This window comes from Bubalus kerabau, chromosome 15 (genome assembly GCF_029407905.1).
Source record: "Bubalus kerabau isolate K-KA32 ecotype Philippines breed swamp buffalo chromosome 15, PCC_UOA_SB_1v2, whole genome shotgun sequence".
Taxonomy (NCBI): Eukaryota; Metazoa; Chordata; class Mammalia; order Artiodactyla; family Bovidae; genus Bubalus; species Bubalus kerabau.
The window spans coordinates 1,590,285-1,611,730 of NC_073638.1; the positions used below are offsets into that span (position 1 = coordinate 1,590,285).

At 38.9% G+C, this 21,446-nt stretch overlaps 1 protein-coding gene across 6 annotated transcripts in view; it reads right to left on the bottom strand.

Moving 5' to 3' along the window:
- The window catches only part of MRE11 (MRE11 homolog, double strand break repair nuclease), a 76,553-nt gene that overhangs the window by 42,646 nt on the left and 12,461 nt on the right, over positions 1-21,446 (bottom strand). For 5 of the 6 annotated variants that reach the window (XM_055547436.1, XM_055547434.1, XM_055547438.1 and 2 more), the window contains 7 exons: positions 20,963-21,050; positions 19,502-19,643; positions 15,519-15,633; positions 10,146-10,331; positions 9,285-9,456; positions 5,274-5,354; positions 1,530-1,656 (listed from right to left, as the gene is read on the bottom strand). In XM_055547436.1, coding sequence (XP_055403411.1) covers positions 1,530-1,656; positions 5,274-5,354; positions 9,285-9,456; positions 10,146-10,331; positions 15,519-15,633; positions 19,502-19,643; positions 20,963-21,050 — 911 coding nt within the window. The remainder of the gene's footprint in view (positions 1-1,529; positions 1,657-5,273; positions 5,355-9,284; positions 9,457-10,145; positions 10,332-15,518; positions 15,634-19,501; positions 19,644-20,962; positions 21,051-21,446) is intronic. The other variant, XM_055547439.1, reaches the window with a different exon arrangement.

Consider the following 21,446-nt stretch of genomic DNA (forward strand, 5'->3'; position numbering starts at 1 on the left):
AACAGTACTCTGAGGCAGGTACAGTTATTATCCTAATTTTGATGACAAGAAAACTTAAGATCAGAGAGATTAAGTGATTTGCATGATTTCACACAAGTGGTTGTAGTAGCAGAGCTGGCCAAAACAAACAATTTCATGCTTTCAAAATGATACATGAAAGGGTCATTGTTTCCATTAAGCAATTCATGTTTATGCAAAAAAGGGATCATCAGAACAAGACTGACTATGGATGAAACACAAATAAAATAAGGAACCAGTTCTAAACTCCATATTCTCACAAATGCTATACCAATAAAACTCCAAAGAATTGATAAGGATGAATGATTAAAGTAAATCATCATGAATAACTAGGTAAAATTAATAGCATAAAAACCTTTCTCTGATATGGATTGTTTTCCCCTAAAACAGTATTCTATGAGCTCCATTTAAATATCCAAATGACTATTTCAGGCTGAATTAACAGTACACACCATTTTGATCACAATTTAACTATGAAAATAGAAGCTCATTAAATCAGGGTTAATAAAAACCAATGTGGTATATATGTAAACAAGGGACATATTAATTCTGACTCAATAGTTCTAAGGAGAAGAGCCACTGTATTTAAAAAATTCATATTTCTTCATATTTCTTATGAAGAAGCACTGTTTCAGTCAGGTTACCTGTTTTTGATAAATGCTAAAATAAAGGCAATTAGTTTTCACAAAACTTAATTAGCCCTTAAGTATATATCTTTTTAATATTCTGGGACATCTCTTAAGTCTGGAATCTTAAATCATATATGCCGTGAAGTTGAAATATTTAGCTGTAAAATTTAAGAGTACATTCTCTAAACATTAAGAATATATAGTAATAATAGATATGTAAACACTAAATCTATAAAGTATGTCTTGTTAATCAGCAGCATGTTTAAAAAAAAACTATGAAAGCTATCATTTCTTCACTGATACCCGCAGGTTTATAAGTGATTGCTATCTAATTTTTGCCTGCATGCGTGAGTGTTTAGTCACTAAGTTGTGTCTGACTCTTTGTGAATCCATGGACTCCTCTGCCAGGCTCCTCTGTCCATGGGATTTTCCAGGCAAGAATACTGTAGTGGGTTACCATTTCCTTCTCCAGGGAATCTTCCTGACCCTGGGATCAAATTTACCACAGGTGGCTCAGTGGTAAAGAATCTGCCTGCCAATGCAGAAGACATGGGTTTGATCTCTGATCCGGGAAGATCCCACATGCCTTAGAGTAACTAAGTTCATGCACCACAACTATTGAGCCTGTGTTATAGAGCCTGGGAACTGCAACTACTGAGTCCACTTGCCAAAACTACTGAAATGCAAGTGCCCTAGGGCCCCGAGCTCCGCAACAGAGAAGGCACAGCAATGAGAAGTTCCCATACCCCAACTACAGAGTTGCCCCCACTTGCCAAAACTAGAGGAAAAAACTGCAAAGAAACAAAGACCTTGCATAGCCAAAAAAATACCTTAAAAAGAAAGGTGCTAAAAATATCTTTAAAAAAAAGATAACCAGCTTACCCGTGTTTTTCTTTTGTTCTCTGTGCCTAAAAAAATGGATAACATCTTTTGGATTAGCTACCCGATCCACAAATTTCTGGCTAAAGCGAAGAACACTGAATGGTTCAAAGCCTCCACTATAGTCCACCTGGAAATACAGAACAAGTTACAAAGGCTAGCAAACAACAGAGCAACAATTTCAGTATTTATGGGTAAGACTTTTAAGTTAGTACTGTATGTTAATATTCTACAATTCATTTTAAAGATCATGATGATGTTACACAATTTATTCTATGAAAAAATAAAGCTTCAAAGGTTTATGCTTCTGCAAAACATTGTTTGATGGAATCAAGGTACAGCAAGAATTCCCACAATGTCAGAATCACTGTATCTCCCCATGGTAAAAACACTCAAGGAACCAGGAATATCATCTGAAAAGGATGTGATATTTCTAAACAAGTTTTCTTAAACTTTTAAAACAGATATCCAAATAGAATGCTGGCTGGCACTAGATGTATTTATTAATTGGTTTATCACGTAAGGATAAGCTTTCACATCAGACAATAATAAACACTGGGAAAATTCATGGAGGAAAAGGAGCAAGTCTGTGAGCTTTGAGAAATGATCACCTTCAAAACACGTGACAGTCATCTCTTGGTATTTCAGGGGGATTGATTCCAGGACCCCTGGCTGGGAACACCAAAGTCTGCAGATGCTGAAGTCCCTTGTATAAAGTGGCACAGTTCAATCAGCCCTCCATATCTGCAGATACGAAACTGCAGGTACAAGAGGGCTCACGATTTCTATTTAGAACTAACAATGATTCTCAAGGCAGGCTTTTTCTAAAGACATCTCTTATGGCACCAAGCCCCTTATAAAGAAAAATACTACATCTCTTCTTAACAGATATAATCATTTTCCTAAACCAGCTGTTCTCCAAGGATGCTCTGGGAACCAGCTTTGTACCACATCACCAGCCTCTCCAGACTACACCTAACCTCCACCTCACTTACACTCTCTGTCACACTTAGCACTAGCTAAGATTCTGTTCACATATTTGCTATTTGTTTATTGTATCTATTCTCACACCTCCACCTCCTGTAAGCCTTGTTTATTTTATCATCACTGCCCACCCCCCACTCTCACATGCAGAAAAGAAGGCACTCAATAACTCAGTAAACATCTGTTCAATGAATTAGTGAATCAACGAGGGTCATCTAGCCAATACATTTTGGAATACTACCTACAGGAAGATATTTTTTCTTTTTATCATTAATAAGTTAGTAATGTGTTTGGGAAAAGGAACGCCTATTTCCAATTTAAGTCTGATTAGTTTTAACAGTATCAGGCAGACATAGATGAGAAACATGGTGCTTCTGCCCTGATAAAGAGATCTGTGTGGTTCTCTTAAAGCAGCTAAGTTTCTATTACCCAGACAAACCATCTCTACAGCTGCCACGTTCTAAACCAGAAAATGCCAAATGCTCAAGCTAGGGGGTCTCCCCAAAACACATTTTTAACAACTGAACTCCAGTCTAGTTTTATTTGTAATTTTCTGCTTCTAAATGTTACAAAATTATTCACTAAGCAAACTTTACTGAAGTGTCCACAATGTCTAAGTACTCTGCCAAGGGCCAGATATAACATAAATAAAACAGCATCCTGGTTCGAAAGAAACTAAGAAGCTGGCTAGGAAGACAAACCATGTAAAGAAGCAGCTGCAAGCAGAACCTGAACAGTGCTGTAAGAAGTATGTACAGAGGAGACTGAGGACACAAAGGAAGAGGCTGCTAAGACAGCATCTGGGCTCAGCTACAGCAATGACAATGAGATGGAGAGAATTCACTCAGATCTAGAAAGCACATACTCAGGGACAAGAGACCCAGTGGCTCAAGGTCACATAGCTAGTGACAGAGCCGGAATCAAACCAGACAGTCTGACTCTAGACTGTCTTCTTTACCTTCATCCTGTATGGCCCAGGGCTTCTCAAATTTTCATGTGCATATAAATTTTGGGGGGATCCTGTTAAAATGCAATTCAGTGGGTTTAATATGGAGCCTGAGATTCTGTTATTTTTAAGAATTTCCCAGGTGATGCCAGTGCTGCTGCAGTTTGAGGGCCATATCCCTTGGGCACAAGGCTTTAGAAGGACTCTTGGACTCCAACAAGGAGGTCTCAGGGGTAGGTCAAAATTTGGGAGCCATCATTCTATGGGTGATCATATGCCTAGACTGGACACAGGACTAACTAAAATATAGGAAGGGACCAAGAAAACTTGTAGAAGAGAATGCCGAAGAGTGACTCACTACGATGAAAAAAATCGACTGGATTTGACAGTTGAAGGTTGCATTTTTCACCTGAGATGGTGGTGTCACAGCCTTGATTATATTGGACTGAGGAAGAGACTGTTATATGAGCAATATAGACAATGTATTATTTTGGGGGGAAGAAAATCAGAAAAGGTAGGAGCTAGAAGAGAAAGGCACAGGGGTGGCAAAAAAAAAAGTCTTGTTATTTGTGAATATCATGATGCAAAAGATAAGCAGGTTTAGAGGCACAGGAAACACTTCAATTTCTTAGAATTTTCTAACTCTGAAATGTCAGTTCTTGCCACGTATTTATCAAGCACGTGCAATTGCCAGGGACTGTTCTGGTATCTTTGGCTACATTAGTTACCAAGATTCACAAAGTTCCATGCTTCCATAGAGCAGATAGTTTGGTAGCTGAGGACAAATAATAACCAAAATAAATAAACAAATAAATTGGATGTTGTAGTTCAGGTGGATGTGTTGTGGGGAAAAAAAGAAGACGTAGAGAAGGGTAAGTGAAATCAGTAGTGCTGGAGAGAGGACCTGGGGGTTACAGTCTTAATCAGGCTGGGGTCCACTGAGGTGACTACTTGGGTGACGTGAGCAGACCTGGAGGAAGTGAGCGGGTCTGATATGTCTGAGGCACTGCAAGAAGTCCGAGTGCCTGGAAGGAGGGGAGAGCGGGGAGCCGCAAGCGATGAAGTCTGAGAGCTCGGCCAACCTAGTCAACACAACACTATTTAGAAATGAGGGAAGCAAGAAAACAAAAACATCAAACCTATCAGAATGAACTAAAATGGATAGCCAACAAGGACCTACTATATATATAGCACATGGAACTTTACCAATGTTATGTGGCAGCCTGGATGGGAGGGGGATTTGGGGGAGAACATATATATGTATGGCTGAGTCCCTTCACTGTTCACTTGAAACTGTCACAACATTTTTAATCAGCTATACCCCAATATAGGAGAAGGCAATGGCAACCCACTCCAGTCCTCTTGCCTGGAAAATCCCATGGATGGAGGAGCCTGGTAGACTGCAGTCCTTGGGGTCGCTAAGAGTCGGACACGACTGGGTGACTTCACTTTCACTTTTCACTTTCATGCATTGGAGAAGAAAATGGCAACTCACTCCAGTATTCTTGCCTGGAGAATCCCAGGGATGGGGGAGCCTGGTGGGCTGCCGTCTATGGGGTCGCACAGAGTCTGACACGACTGAAGCAACTTAGCAGCAGCATACCCCAATATAAAATAAAAAGTTTATAGAAAGGAATGAAACTATGATTAAATCAAATACTGGCTGCTTTATTATTTTCTTCACCAATGATGATAGCTCTTTTTACTATATGTACTCTCTTTGCTATTTTACCAAAAAAAAAAAAAAAATTCATGTAAACTATACAAAACTCTCCTTTGAAAATCAATAAAGCTGAATTCATCTAAATAGGACTTACTCGCAGTCGTATAAGAGGCTTCTCTGGCTGTCGAGAATTTCCCAGACGTTCCCGTTCTGCATTTTCAAGCATTTCTTCAACCTCAAAATAAAGATATTGTCGTGACTAGGGGGAAGAGGTATTTCTGGCTGGCATCTAGTGGTAGAGGTGAGGACTTGGAAAAATCCCACTGTGCACAGAACAAGCTCCCACAACAAAGCATTTCCCAGTCTAAACTGTCAGCTGTGCCAAGGCTGAGAGACCCTGCACTCCCTGAGTAGGCTGGGACAATCCACTCACTCATGCTCCATCTCCCTCGCCTGAGAGATGGGGTTCAGGGACAAGTACATGATCTCAGTCCAGGGAAACTCAATGTTTAAGGGGATTATCTGGAACCACTGGGGAAAAAATGATTCTTTTAGCTGTAAAGGCAATGTAAGTCTGTGGGCCACCGCATGACAGACTTCCTTACATACAGTGAAGCTTAAGATAAAAACCACAGGACTGGGTGGCACAGGACTAAACATGGAAACAGAGACAGAAGGACCCGCTATCTTAATTTGAGTTTCTGGATCTGGTCATCTTGAAACCAGCAAACCTAAACCTTTCAGTTATGTGAGTTACATGCTGCTAGTAAAGTAGACACATTGGGTGAGTTACTTTAAGGTTCAGCTCCAGTGGGCGTTTCCGCAGTTTACTGGTTATCATGTTTGTCTCACTTTAAGGTTCAGCTCCTCTTTATATAAAATGTGGATGGTAGACTGTTGGGGGCCAGCGTGAGGCACTCCGCCCATGGCAAAGGTCATGAGGAAGGAGGCTTGACATACGCAAAGGTGGGATGGAGCCTCAGGAGTCCCCCTGGAAATCGAGCATCTACCCCCATAACCAGAGCCTGCCTACTTTACTACTTTGTGCTCTCACTTACACCTCTGACTTTACGGGGGGCTGTCCCCCACCACCTCTTTCGGAGAAGGAGTTAACTTAGAGCTCCAGTTAATAATAATTCCTGGGCGTGACAGGAGTGCTTCAACTTACAAACTCCTCTGAAGGTTCTCTAGCCTGCCTGACAGGCTCGTCCGGCCACATGTGATTGCTCATAGCCTCCCAACCGTGAGAGGCACGAGATGCTTTAAACCTTCTAAAAACAGGTTCTTTAGAGAAGTTAGAAAACTATTAGTATAAGTATAGTGGGCTGATTAGAAATTGTATTGGTGAAGGGTTTTTCATTTGTTGAGCCAATGTTTACTGCTAAGTCTCCACATCCCCTGCCCTTATACACATTAATGAATATATAGAAGAAATAAGTATTAACCTTTGAAATAAATCACGTTAGACCTTAGGCCAAGTAAATTCTTTCCTTAACTAAAACCCACTACACCCTCACCCTATAGGAATGTAACTTTATTTGGGTGGCATCTGTTTTAAGAATAACCACCCTTGGAGAAAAAAGTGTTCTGGTTGACTGACCACTGTCACAAGGAGAGGGTCATAAATTGTCAGCAGGCCCCCCTGGCCAGAAGATGATGTAACATCCCTAAGACCTCTGCATACATTTGTGTGAAGCACCTGACTTTAATAAAAGTCAGGACTGCTGTCCCCACATGACTTTTGTATAACATCTCAGTATATAAAAACAGACTGGAAAATAAAGAATTGGGATCAGTTCCTCGAAAGACTGGTCTCCCCATGTCTCTCTCTCTCTCAAACTCTGGCTGAGTCTCCATCTGGAGCGCGGAACTGGCCATGCTTACTAATTATGCCTGGGCTTCTAAGATCCGACCGGGGAGGCCTCAGTGTCTCCTCTCATTCGGGAGAATGGAAGGACGCCTGCGGCCTACGTAAGTGGTGCAAGCTTCTTGTCTTGAAGTTTTATTGGTCTCCCGCGTAAACCAAGCTACTCAGCCTCTTTTCTCCAGTGAATTTTCCTACTGAGCTATCCTCATTCTATTACTCTTTATATCTTTGATGAATATGTAAATAGTCGCTGACGCCGTCTCCCCTTCGAATACCCTGGATCAGCCGGGGCTGGACCCCGGCAGTAGACTCTACTGTTCTATAGCGTTGCTAAGTGGATTAAATGCAAAATGCTGCCAACAGTGTCAGGAATATACAAGCAATGAAAGCATTATCATCATGCTTTTTATGAGAATAAAATGCAAAGCAGAAGAGCATACACAGAGTTAAGAACTGAGTAAGTGTTAGCAATTAATGTTACATATGAATGACTTCTGTTCCAACAGCAAATCTGTAAGTCTAATTTGTTTGTAAGTCTAACAGTTATCCTAGGTACTCAACTAACACAATCAGCTACATAATCCTGTTCTGTAATAGGTTTCCCAGCAGGTGCTAAAGGTAAAGATCTCATCTGCCAATGCAGGAGACACAGAGATGCAAGTTTGATCACTGGGTCAGGAAGATTCCCTGGAGGAGGGCATGGCAACCCACTCCAGTAATCTTGCCTGGAGAATCCCATGGACAGAGGAGCCTGGTGGGTTACAGTCCAAAGGGCTGCAAAGAGTCAGACACAACTAAAGCAATTTGGCACACATGCACAAACAGGTTTATAATACTTTTCATACAAACAATACATAAAAACAAACACAAAAAATAAAGAAAACATTTTTAATCTTAAATGTAGTACTTTGAAAAGTACAACAGTACCAGCTACATCACTGCTGCTTTTATGCTTCTTTCCAGACATTCTCCAGCTTGAAATAAAGATACTGTGTTACTATACTCTATACAGTGGTTTTGGTGGTTTAGTCACTAAGTCATGTTGGACTCTTACGACCCCATGGACTATAGCCCGCCGTGCTCCTCTTGCCTGGGAGTCTCCAGGCAAGAATACTGGAGTGGCTTGCCATTTCCTTCTCCAGGGGACCTTCCCAACCCAGTGATCAAACCCATGTCTCCTGCACTGCAGGCAGACGCTTTACTGCTGAGCCATCAGGGAAGCCCTCTGTACAGTGCAGTGCAGCACACCAGAATACAACCATTTGCAGAGGATGCATGCATGTGACAATGTACACCAGACATGTGAACTAATTTAAGTGACAGGACATGCAAATGCATGTCCGCATCTTTCAAAGTTTGCAACTTAAAGGTTCATGTGTAGAAGACTTACTGTATTAAGATGTCAAGTTCCATATTATCAAATGCATTCATCCAATTTCAAAGTGGCTCAAGAAATTCTACAGAGGTTTAGGGATGGTGATCTGTATGGGAGGAGGTATGGGACTTACACTGAAGTGACATGGTCCCTGTGCTGTGCTTAATCGCTCAATCATGTTTGACTCATTGCGACCCTAGGGACTGTAGCCCACCTGACTCCTCAGTCCATGGCATTCTCCAGGCAAGAATACTGGAGTGGGTTGCCATGCCCTCCCCGAGGGGATTTTCTCAACCCAGGGATCGAACCGAGGTCTGTTGCATTGTAAGCAGACTCCTTACCATCTAAGCCACCAGGGAAACCCAACAATACTGGAGTGGGTAGCCTATCCCTTCTCCAGGGGATCTTCCCGACCCAGGATTGAATGAGAATCTCCTGCATTGCAGGAGGATTCTTTACCAGCTGAGCAACCAGGGAAGCCCTAGCAGACGTATTTCAAGATTTTATCTGGAGGTAGATTTCAGGGTGAAAGGATGTGTGAGGGAGATTACTAGGCTAAGGTTCTCTTCATCTACCATAGTATCCTGTGATTCCCCAATCAAAGTTACTGCTTTCATTAATAAAATGAACAAATTATCAAATCAGGATAAAAAGAGAAAAGTCATTATACATACGTCTCTGAGAAGGAGGAAAGGATCTGGGAAGGGGGCTTAAAGTTTCCTCTATATGTAACATTCTTCCATCTCAAAGACTTTAAAAAAAACCTTACGCCTAAACTCATTTACTGAACAGTGGTTCCTTAAAGGTTTCACAAGAATATAGCAAATGTAATGTCTTCCCTCTAGTCTACGGAAGTATTTAATTCAATGTAAATAACCTCTCAACTAAAATAGATTTCATTGACCTTTATCTAGAAGAATTACCTTCTCCAAACAGAAGTTCTGTATGACTTGCGTTACTTTAGGATTATCTGGGTTAAAAATGTCTGGATGATCAGCCAAAACAACATCATCTATGAAAAACTGCCTCACCGTGCGGAGAGGAATTTTCTGCATATTCATCTTCCTTCCTTTAATACGCAGCAAACCAATGTGTCTGAAATGAGGAGGGAAATGAAAGCCTAGTCACATTGTAAATTTCCTCAGGAAGATGTGCACATCAAAACGATCATATTTGTTAATGTCTACAAAACCCTTACAACCTCCCCTCCTTAAAAAATGTTTAGTAATTTGATCTGGGTTTTTTTTTTTATATTTATTTATTTGTCTGTGGACTTTCTAGTTGTGGCATACAATGCTTAGTAGTTGTGGCGCCTGGGCTTAGTCGCTTTGTGGCATGTGGGATCTTAGCTCCCTGATCACGGATTGAACCTGTGTCTTGCACATTACAAGGCAGATTTTTAACCACTGGACCACCAAGACTTTTAGTAATTTGATCTTAATGTTATATCACAGGAAAAAATGTAATCATTCTTCTTCCCCAGAATAAAATCTACTCATCCATCAACTTTCCTATAGCATTCTAACTTAAAATTTAATTAATAAAAAATGTTAGCCTTGAATTGGCCTAATGAACAGCAAAATCATTAATACCACTGGGGTCTTCTCCTGCTGAAAACAGCTTAAAATCTGGGAAAATAGTAACAGTATATGGAATGATCAGTCTTTATAAATAAATTTATCATATAAGTAACAGCACCATCAGTACTTTTGGCCTATGAGATGATCAGATTATTATAGCAAATATTTTTAAGAACTGATTTGGAAAATATAATCATTACTCACTTTTTTACAGCTTCTCCTGGGGAAAGAGAAGTGACCACTGAACTTCCAGGCTGTGACACGTAGAAGAGCTGTTGTTCATTTTTGGTTGGAGCTATTTTACACTCATGTTCATGGCCCCAGATAACAAGATCGATGAAGTCATCCAAAAACTGCTCTGGAATGAAGTTGGTACTTCCGTGTTTACTCCTATGCCAAGATTTTTAAAAACAAGTATTATAAATGTCCAGAGATATAAAAAAACTTCATAATAAGTCTTTCTCCAGTCACTAAAGATTTATTATCCCTTCTGTAAGCCAGAAAGTATTCAAGGGGTTGGGGATACAAAGATAATATCTAATTCCTAATCTCAAAGGGTTTACAAGCTTGCAGGACACAGACAAGTAAAAGCCTCAAAAGAGAAAGCAGTCAATTCTACACAAAGGCAGGTCACAAAAGGTAGAGAGGAATAACTCTCCCTGTGGGAAAGCCAGAAAAGCATGAGCTCTAGAAAGAGTAAAAAACCTATAAACTGGTCTGAGTGTACACCAAACAGAAACCAGAAGATGACAGTGCATTTAACCTAAGCTTCAAAAAATAAAGTCAAATCTCTGAATATGTCCCGTCACTTTTAACATGTTTCTTTTACTAATTAAAATAATGAGAATGTCAGTCTTATATAAGAGATAAGAGTTTTCAATATTAAATATTGTATGAATGTGATTTCCAAACCCTTATTTTAAACCTAGATTAGCTGCTATTATTGAAAGATATTTGAAAACCCAAAGAGAGGAAGATAAGAAAAAAATTTTCTATAATACTGATTTATATCACTGAGAATTTAAGTAAAAGTGTTCAACTACTTCAACCAGCATTCACTTGAGGCAAGCCGACATTCATTCACTCAACAAACATTTACTGAGTGTCTATGTGTCAGGTTTCCCAGGTCTCTTCTAGATCCTGAAGACATAGATACGAACAAAGTCCTTGCTCAAATGGGGGAAACTAGCAATAACACAACATGCTCATGCATATGCATACACACACACATATACATATATAAATCTTTGTTTTTTATATAAAGTTTTGTCAGATAGTGATAGGTGCTATAGAAAAATAAAGAAAAAATAAAGGGGAAAGTTACATGTAAAAGGGAGGCTACTATACACAGGGTAGTCCAGAAAGGCCTCTCTGACAGGAGACAAGTAGCAGAGCATTGAGATGAGGGACCAGGAATGCCCGAGACCTAAGCAGAGGGAGGAAACTGATGGCAAAGGCGCTGACATGGGAATGTGTCCAGTGAGTTCAAGAGCAGCAAGGGGACCAGTGTAGCTGAACAGAATGAATGCACGGAAGAGCAGGAAGTGAAAGAAGCTCATGTATCTAGGAATGTTTATGTAAAAAAAAACTTTTATGTAAAAAATGTATAATGCTATCACAATGACTGAAGAGAGCAGAATAACTCAAATAAACATGAGGTATGTGTGCCTTCCTGGAGCACTGGAAAAGGGAGAATTACGCTGGTGGGTTGATTCTGACTTATGACATAGAAGCTGATTAGAACATCCTTGTGGAAATATTTTGCATGACAAAATCTGTTTAGGGTTTACCTTCTTTCGCTGCAAGAAAAAGAAAACTGATCAACATATAGAAACAAATAGGAAGTAAAGTAAAATATAAAAGGCTCAAAAATTCTTGCTCAATATGAGAAAATCAGTTTTTCTTTTACAAGGCCCTGAAAACATACTTACCCTGAAAACAATAAGTATGTAAGAATGCTGAAGGTGAAAAATGATCCTAACAACATTACCATAAAAACCTATTATAACCACAATGAAGGGTAGGAGAAAAGGAACTGACCTAAGGAACTTTAGAAAGTGGTGTTTTTTACTAGATATAATAAGGCTATGGACTAAAATAATATACAAACACTGAATCCTGGCTGATAAATTTTCTCAATTTTAAAATTACTTTATATGTGAATTAAGATTAAAAAATAAGTACACATAAAGATGATACAATCCAGGTTTCTATTACAGAAAGAAGTCTCAAATAAGGGAGATGACAAAAATGAACCCTGTAGGGATGGATTCCAATCAGTATGAACTTGTGCTAGGGTTTTTTTTTTTTAAACACATATATTTGTTGTTCAGTCGCTCAGTCGTGTCTGACTCTTTGCAACCCCATGGACTGCAGCACGCTAGGCTTCCCTGTCCTTCACCATATCCAGAAGCTTGCTCAAACACATATATACATACAGACATGTATGCATGAATTAATAAATATACATATATTCCTTTAACTCTAGTCATGAGGGCTATGGAGACCTGCAGTAGCACTACGCACACTTAGTGGCCATATCTGGGTTTCTAAATACCACTCTCTGATGAAAGCAATTAGGGCTCCTTGGCGAAGTAGTTGATTCCTGGGCTTGAGAGAAAAATACAAGAGGAGCCTGGAGCATCTTGTAGGACTGGAAGGTTAATGACATAGCTCAAAAAACAAAAAGGAAGAGGGCTTGCTGGAAGAGCACAGAAGCCGATATAAAAAAGCTCTCAATGGTCAGAGTTGAAACAAAGTAAGCAACAACAAAAACTGATAATACTGGATTGTACCTCAAAGAATAAAATAAATATCTTGAGTCTATAGTAAGATAAATAAATGAATGGAATGAATAAGCAAATAAATGAGAATGACAAATTTTCCTAACAGAAGACTTTCTGTCAATAACTATAGAAAGAATAAGGGAAATTTAAAAAGTTACAAACACCACCACAGCATTAATTACTGGAAACAAGCTGCACCTTCAGTTCAGTTCAGTCACTCAGTTGTGTCCGACTCTTTGCAACGCCATGAACCACAGCACGCCAGGCCTCCCTGTCCATCACCAACTCCTGGAGTCCACCCAAATCCATGTCCATTGAGTCGGTGATGCCATCCAGCCATCTCATGCTCTGTCGTCCCCTTCTCTCCTGCCCTCAATCTTTCCCAGCATCAGGGTCTTTTCCAATGAGTCAGCTCTTCACATCAGGTAGCCAAAGTATTGGAGTTTCAGCTTCCACATCAGTCCTTCCAATGAACACCCAGGACTGATCTCCTTTAGGATGGACTGGTTGGATCTCCTTGCAGTCCAAGGCACTCTCACGAGTCTTCTCTAAACACCACAGTTCAAAAGCATCAATTCTTTGGCACTCAGCTTTCTTCACAGTCCAACACTTACATCATACATGACCACTGGAAAAACCATAGCCTTGACTAGACAAGACCTTTGTTGGCAAAGTAATGTCTCTGCTTTTGGATATGCTATCTAGGTTGGTCATAACTTTCCTTCCAAGGAATAAGCGTCATTTAATTTCATGGCTGCAAACACCATCTGCAGTGATTTTGGAGCCCAGAAAAATAAAGTCAGCCACTTTTTCCCCATCAAGATCCCCCAGTGGATGCTAAAGCCTGTGGGCCAAAGTCTAAAGAGAAACAGGATATTCACATAGTCTCAATGTATTTTTCCCAAAATATTTATTATTATAAAGTAGAAGATGTGACCTTTCCAGTGGAGAAACCTGCTCTATACCACCTTAATCAAATGATCAAGATTATTAACATCACCTTTAACAGCAACCAGCCATACGAACATTATATTACCCATTCCCCTTACCAATGCTGCCACTCCACCTCTCATTCTGGTATGGAATGCCTTATGACCATTCCTTCTGACTTATTCCTACTTGGGGAAAGCAGAAAGTATAGCAGAACTGGGAAGCCCTCAGCAAGAGAAGGAACAAATTCTGTCTGTTACATGGAAACCAACATATCAAAACCCTGTCCTGTTCCTCCTTTGAAACTCACCATGTTTGTTCAAGAATATACATAAGGCAACATAACACTGCAGCCTAAAACCTTTCTTTCACTGAGTTGCGGTGATGGACAAGTACCAGAGTATTCTACAGTCAATAAGCATCTCTTCAATAAATAATACTATTTAATAATAAGAAGAAATTATATAATCAGGCCCCATATCCCTTCAGATTCTTTTTCAATAACTTTTCAACTTTGTTCCTTATATATCATTTCACTGCCACCACTGTTACCATCTCACACTTTTTTACTATAATTATCACACAATAAATCGTGTTTCTTCAAATCTCTATTTCCTTTTAATCAACCTTACACCCTGCCACTAGATTAAATTTCTTAAAACTACCAACAAAAAGAAGCTTATCTACCTATATTTGATATTCTGGAAAAACACCTGTATATATGTACCAGGAGTAATGTATAAGAATATTCCTGTGCTCACTTCAGCAGCACATATACTTTAAAAAAAAAAAGAATGTTCCTAACAAAAAGATTAAAAAAAAAATCTGGAAATAACAAAACACTCATCAACAGGTGAAAAAGTTGAAATGTATATACATCAGTGAAAATGAGTTATGCTGTTAAGCAGCAAAATGAATCATAGTAACAAAGGGCTTCCTTGGTGGCTCAGTGGTAAAGAATCCACCTGCAATGCAGGAGATCTGGGTTTGATCCCTGGGTTGGGAAGATTCCCTGGTGAAGGGAATGGCTACCCGTTCCAGTATTCTTGCCTGGAGAATCCCATGGACAGAGGAGCCTGGCAGGCTACAGTCCATGTGGTCGCAAGAGTCAGACACAACTAATGACTGACACTTTCACTTTGAAGTAACATACTGTTGAACAAAAATAAGCCAACTGCAAATAAAGCATGGTTCCAGTTATACCAAAACCAAATAAAGATGACTCATGAATAAGTGTGTAATTGAACAATAAAGAAAGCTATGGACAGATTAAATAAAAAGTGAAGATAGTGCTTCCCCTATAAGTATGTGGGAAAAGATAGGGTCAGAAAAAGGCATGGGGTAATGTACTGCTCATGTTCCACTTCCTTCTGAATTTAGGAGCATTCATTTTACGGTTTTTGGTATACCTTACCCATATGCTAGAAATACTCATTTGTATTAATAAGTATGAATATATATTGAAAATGATTTCAAGATGCAGTCACACAAAGCCTATCTAAGTTTGCCTGATCTGCATTGACAGCTTTCAAAGAATAAGGAGCCCTTTACTAAAATATGGGCTTTCCTGGTAGCTCAGACGGTAAAGCGTCTGCCTACAATGCGAGAGACCCAGGTTCGATCCCTGGGTCGGGAAGATCCCCTGGAGAAGAAAATGGCAACCCGCTCCAGTACTCTTGCCTGGAAAATCCCATGGACTGAAGAGCCTGGTAGGCTACAGTCCATGGGGTCACAAAGAGTCACACACGACTGAGCGACTTCACTACATACTTCACTTTACTAAAATATAGGTAAGCTTAGAAACAGAGATTTGGGGAACCTCAACATTTGACTCAAGAATTTTCAGAGACAAAACTTTTACCTGTTCTGATGAATCACAAATAAGTTAAACCAAGAGTTCTCATCTTCTTTGGGTCTCAACATTGTTACTTTTTTGTTGACAAACATTCGATAGAGCCTTTCATCTGGAATAGATCCTGAAATAGAAATAACATTATTTCAAAAGTTTTGCTTCTAAATTATGTGCTTCTCTGAGTATCTCGTTTTCCTATCAGAGAGATATTTGAAATATGATATCATTATTCATAAATGAAAACATTCCAAGTTCATGCCTGACAGCTGCTGAGCAGCTGTTGTTGTTTAGTTGCTCAGTCGTGTCGGACTCTTTGTGACCCCATGGACTACAGCCCGTCAGGCTCCTCTGTTCATGAGACTTCCCAGGCAAGTACTGGAGTGGGTTGCCATTTCCTTCTCCAGGGGGTCTTCCCGACCCAGGGATTGAACCCCAGTCTCCTACAAGTGTCCAGGATTGTAAGGGGAATCTTCACTGCTGAGCCACCGGGGAAACCTGCTGAGCAGTTGCATTCAAAGAATGTTTTCCATGTCAAGCATACTACTACTACTACTACTAAGTCGCTTCAGTCGTGTTCGACTCTGTGTGACCCCACAGACGGCAGCCCATCAGGCTCCACCATCCTTGGGATTCTCCAGGCAAGAACCCTGGAGTGGGTTGCCATTCCCTCCTCCAATGCATGAAAGTGAAAAGTGAAAGTGAAGTCACTCAGTCATGTCTGACTCTTAGCGACCCCATGGACTGCAGCCCACCAGGCTCCTCCGTCCATGGGATTTTCCAGGCAAGAGTACTGGAGTGGGGTGCCATTGCCTTCTCTGATGTCAAGCATACATACCTTCAAAATCTAGAAAATATAGAATAAAAATCTGTTTTCTATGCTCAGTCTTATTAAAATTTTTAATAATATTGTTTTCTACTCTATTTTTTCTATGTGTACTCTTGATCTAACATATACATTGTAAAATACACAGGAAATGACAGTAGAAGGGGTGAGATTTTAAAATGTACTTAAAAATAATAGTTTTATGTATATTATGCTTTTAAATAAAAACAGTGTGCTTTTAAATAATTTAATGACTTTTCAGTAACTCTTCCTAATTCCCCAAAGGATAGTATAGGGTCAATGAAAATAAACATGCAAATTGTAATTTTAAATACTATAAAAGGAAAAAAAGTCAGGATGCTAAGAAGGCAATTATCAGTGGGAGGACAAGGTTACTACTTCATGGAGTGATTAGCTTCTAGAGAGAACTCCTAGTGCTGCCAATGAAATGATGGTGGAACGTATGACTGGGATAAAAAAGGCAAGACATGAAAATCCAGGGCATTAGAAGGTTGATCTACTTAGCTGCAGAAACACTAAGAACACTGACAAAATTGGAAGGTAAGCAGGTAAGAAAACTGAGGTAATGGAAAGGGCAGTTTACTGGTTGGCAGTTAGCTTCAAGGGTACCTGGAAAGGAAGGACAGGGGGTGGCAGCGGGAAGCAAGAAGAGCAGGGACTTGGCCTCCAGCCCTTCCGCCCTAGAGCCTGTGAGAGGCCAGGAGAAAACTGCACAAGACACAGGAGCCTCGTGGGCCACTGTCACTGAGAGTGGCACAGCACAGGGAGCATTCAGGGACTGATGATATGAGTCTGCTAACTAAAAAGGGCTCTAGCATATGGCACCCCACTCCAGTATTCTTACCTGGAGGGTCCTGTGGATGGAGGAGCCTGGTGGGCTGCTGTCTATGGGGTCACACAGAGTCAGACACGACTAAAGTGACTTAGCTAGAGCAGCATATACAGAGCTCGGGTGAGAGCTGGAGGGTAGAGACTGAGTCCAGTTAAGGAAAACAGAACAGGATGAGATGAGAGATTGGGGATAAAAGGGATGATGGAAGCAGTTTGCCTCTGGCAGTGACTAAGGCATAATGGGGTTTGTCCTTGGTTTGAAAGTGTGAGGATCAATCATTTTCTTCAGATATGATCCCCAACGTTACAGTGATTAAAATATCAGTAGTTTTTTTTTTGTTTTTTTTAAGTGTATTTTACTTCTTGCTCTATCACTTGCAAAAATCAGACATAATATTTTGGTCTCATCTTCTATATCTCTAAAATAGAGATTGCCATGATGCTTTTCTATTTGTTGGCAAAATTATGTAACTTGGGCAAAGACTCTGCACTTCCTACATAAAGTATTTAAATAAAACATCCATCTTAATTATTCTTTAAAAACATATACAAAAAGAAATGAGTACTAAGGTTTTTATTATACTAAAATCACTCAAAAAATAATGAAAACTATGTTGAGGTTAGTTACAGCATGAGTTTTTTCTCAATTTCCCTTGGGGTACTTTAAAACTGGTTTAACATGAAGTATAATTTTTATAATACTTAGGAAATGGCAACCCACTCCAGTGTTCTTGCCTGGAGAATTCCACGGATGCAAGAGCCTGGTAGGCTATAGTTCATGGAGTCGCAAAGAGTTGGGCACGATTTAGCGACTAAATGATACACATCAAAAACAATAAAACTATTGTATTCATACAACAAATATCAAACTGAACTTAACCAAATGAAGACACAAAAAATACACTCTGAATGCATGCTGAAAATGGTTTTACCAGTAGTCATGTATGGATGTAACAGCTGGACCATGAAGAAGGCTGGGCGTAAAAGAATTGATGCTTTCAAACTGTGGTCCTGGATAAGACTCTTGAAGAGTCCCTTGGACTGCAAGGAGATCTAACCAGTACATCCTAAAGGAAATCAACCCTGAATATCAATTGGAAGGACTGATGCTGAAGCTGAAACTCCAATACTTTGGCCAACTGATGCAAAGGGCCAACTCATTGGAAAAGACCCTGATGCTGGGAAACACTGAAGGCAAAAGAAAGGAGCAGCAGAGGATGAGATGGCTAGATAACATCACCTACTCAATGGACGTGAATCTGAGCAAACTCCAGGAGACAGTAAAGGACAAACTCAATGGGGTCGCAAGAGTCAGACATGACTTAGCCACTGAAGAACAAACAAAAACAGTCTTCCGTTCACATGTAATAAAGCCTAGCAAAAAAGCTTTTACCTACTGGAAACTAAATAAATTACAGAAGTTGATAAAGCAAATTTTCTGAGCGTTGTAGATGACAGTTCTAAACTAGTACTAATAAAAATATCATGTGAGCCACCAAAACAGGCCAAATATGTGAATTTTAATTTTCTAGTAGCCACATTAAAATAAGTAAAAGAAATTGGTGAAATTAATTTTAATATATTTTATTTAACCCAATATCTGAGTAAGATATTTTACATTTTTTTCTAAGTCTTTGAAATCTAACATCTATTTTATACTTATAGCATGACTCAATTTAGATTAGCCACTTTTCTAGTGCCTGATATCCACATGATTACTGTATTGGACAGTGAAACTTTAAACCTTTCAAAGACTTCCAAAATATCAAAATGCAGTTGTTCTAAATTACTCTACAGTTCTATGTTCAGGATTCTTGTCTGAGTCTAAAAGAAAAAAAAGAAAGAAAGAATAAACAATAGATACTAAGGGAAAAATATTTTTTCATCGAAACTGCTATTAAAATCAAATCTCAAGAACTATTGAAATGAAATGAAATGAAATGTCAGTTGGTCCTTCATGTCTGACTCTTTAAAATCTGATGGACCATAGCCTGCCTGGCTCCTCTGTCCGTGGAATTCTCCAGGCAAGAATACTGGAGTGGGTAGCTATTCCCTTTTCCAGGGGATCTTCCTGACTCAGGGATAGAACCTGGGTCTCCTGCACTGCAGGCAGATTCTTTACCATACTGGTGCTTATAAAATAATGAAAAATGTCCACCAAAACGTTGTAATATTTTTTAAAGTCACCCATAAGGAATAATTAGATTTGCCTCAATTCCTTCCAAACAGCAACAAAGTGAACTCCAGAATTTGATTTCCTAGTTGCTTAAACAAGTAAACATTTATCAACATAAATAGTAATATAAACTCATCTTACCTAAGCCATATAGAGCAATTTTTGTGCTTCCTTTCTGAAGCAAAACTGGACTAATGTCTATCTTCTCCACAGACATTGAACGTCCAAAGTGATTGACAAATCCAGCACAACTTAAAATATCCAGGGCACAGAGTGCATCTGCCTATGCAAAATATTTTCAAAGAATATTAATGTATATCTAAAAATTAATAATCAGCATATGTTATAACTTATTAAAAGTATATTCTGTATAGCAGTTATAAAAACCTAGATGAAGATAGTGCCTTGTCAAAACAAGATTACAATAGTAAAGTATGTGCTATCCTTTTCTCTATCACTGTGAGTAGAATCACATGTTAATACATGTTAAATACAAAGTTAACATTTCATCAAAATTTATCATGTCTTGTCCACTGAAAAATAAAACCAGCTATAGAATCAGTTATTTGTCATATTAAGCAGACCTCTCAAGAGGTGAGGAAAAAAAAGACTAGCTAAATAGTGATTTATAATACATTAATGACCAGAAAAAATAAAATGGTATTTTGAGATTACTTTAGGATCCCTATTATTTGAAATCTTCCTCAATTTACAGTGGATTTAGGTACCAATAAATCCATAGTAAATTGAAAATACTGTAAGTCAAAAATGCAGTTAAAGTACCTCATCTACTGAAAATCATAGCTTAACCTAGCCTACTTTAAACATGCTCAGAACAGTTACATGAGCCTACAGTTGGGAAAAAGTATAAATATTTTACAATAAAGTACTGAGTATCTTGTATAATCTACTGTACATGAAGAACAGAATGACTGTATGGTACATACCCATACAGAATGATTTTAAGTGTGGCAACTGTTTACCCTTGGGCTGGGGTGGCTGATTGGGAGCTGGGTCTTGCTGTCTTTACTCAGCATCATAAGAGAGTATCTTCCCACAAATCATTAGCCCAAAAAAAGATCAAAGCTCATAATTCAGGTTCAACTGAATGCATGTCAGTTTCACACTATTGTGAAGTTTAAAAATCTTAGGTCGAACCATCACAAGCTGAAGATGGTCTGTACTTCCTTATCAAACAAAACAAGATGATCTAATTTAGATTTAAAACTGTTCATGAAACAATTATTTCCTACAGTGAGATTTTTGAGATAAAAGCACCAGGTAATCTGTAAAGCATTATACAAATGTTAGGTTATTTCCAACATTTATTTATTCCTAAATGTTATTCCTTCTACTGGTTACTTATTGCTAACTTTGGCACTCAAGAAATAAAAACATATCTCATACATCAATTATTATCTCAGATTTTTTAAAGTATCTAAAAAGCAGTATAAAAGCCTATATGAATGATAAAGAGTCGATTTGAATCTCTGAGTCAATCTGACTAAAAGTTGCTGGGAAGAAGTGGAAGAATGCTTCCCATAGACAAATTAAACAGAAAATTTCTAAAATTTCAACAAACTTTAAGAACACAATAATTACCCCTGTGGGATCATCATGATTGCCGTGAATACTAAACACCGGAATTGAAATGTTGAGATTGCCATCTTGGTAGTTCACCCATGGAAACCTTAAAAAAGAAAGAAAAAGTTTCTGTAAGAGACAAAAGCTCTTTCCTCCATTCTCCTCCTCCAAAAACTTAATACTGTTACAGGCAAACTGGATGATCTAAGTCGGCAGATGACTTTGGAGTTTTAAAAAAATATTCAATCATAGGCAATAATTCAAGTTTGAAAAGATCTCAAAGTACTGCACTTGAAAACCTTACAGTATATGATGTTTGTGAATTGTATGAACGATTTGATTATCTGAATAGTAAGCTAATAGGCTTTCAAAATTTTGAAAGTCTTTGTGTAAGGTCTGTATTTGTATTGTAGAAGTGGGAGGGGAAAAATACACCTACTCTGGAATACAAGACCTTGATTAAAAATTCCAGCTCTATTACTCACTACTTGTATGACAAATT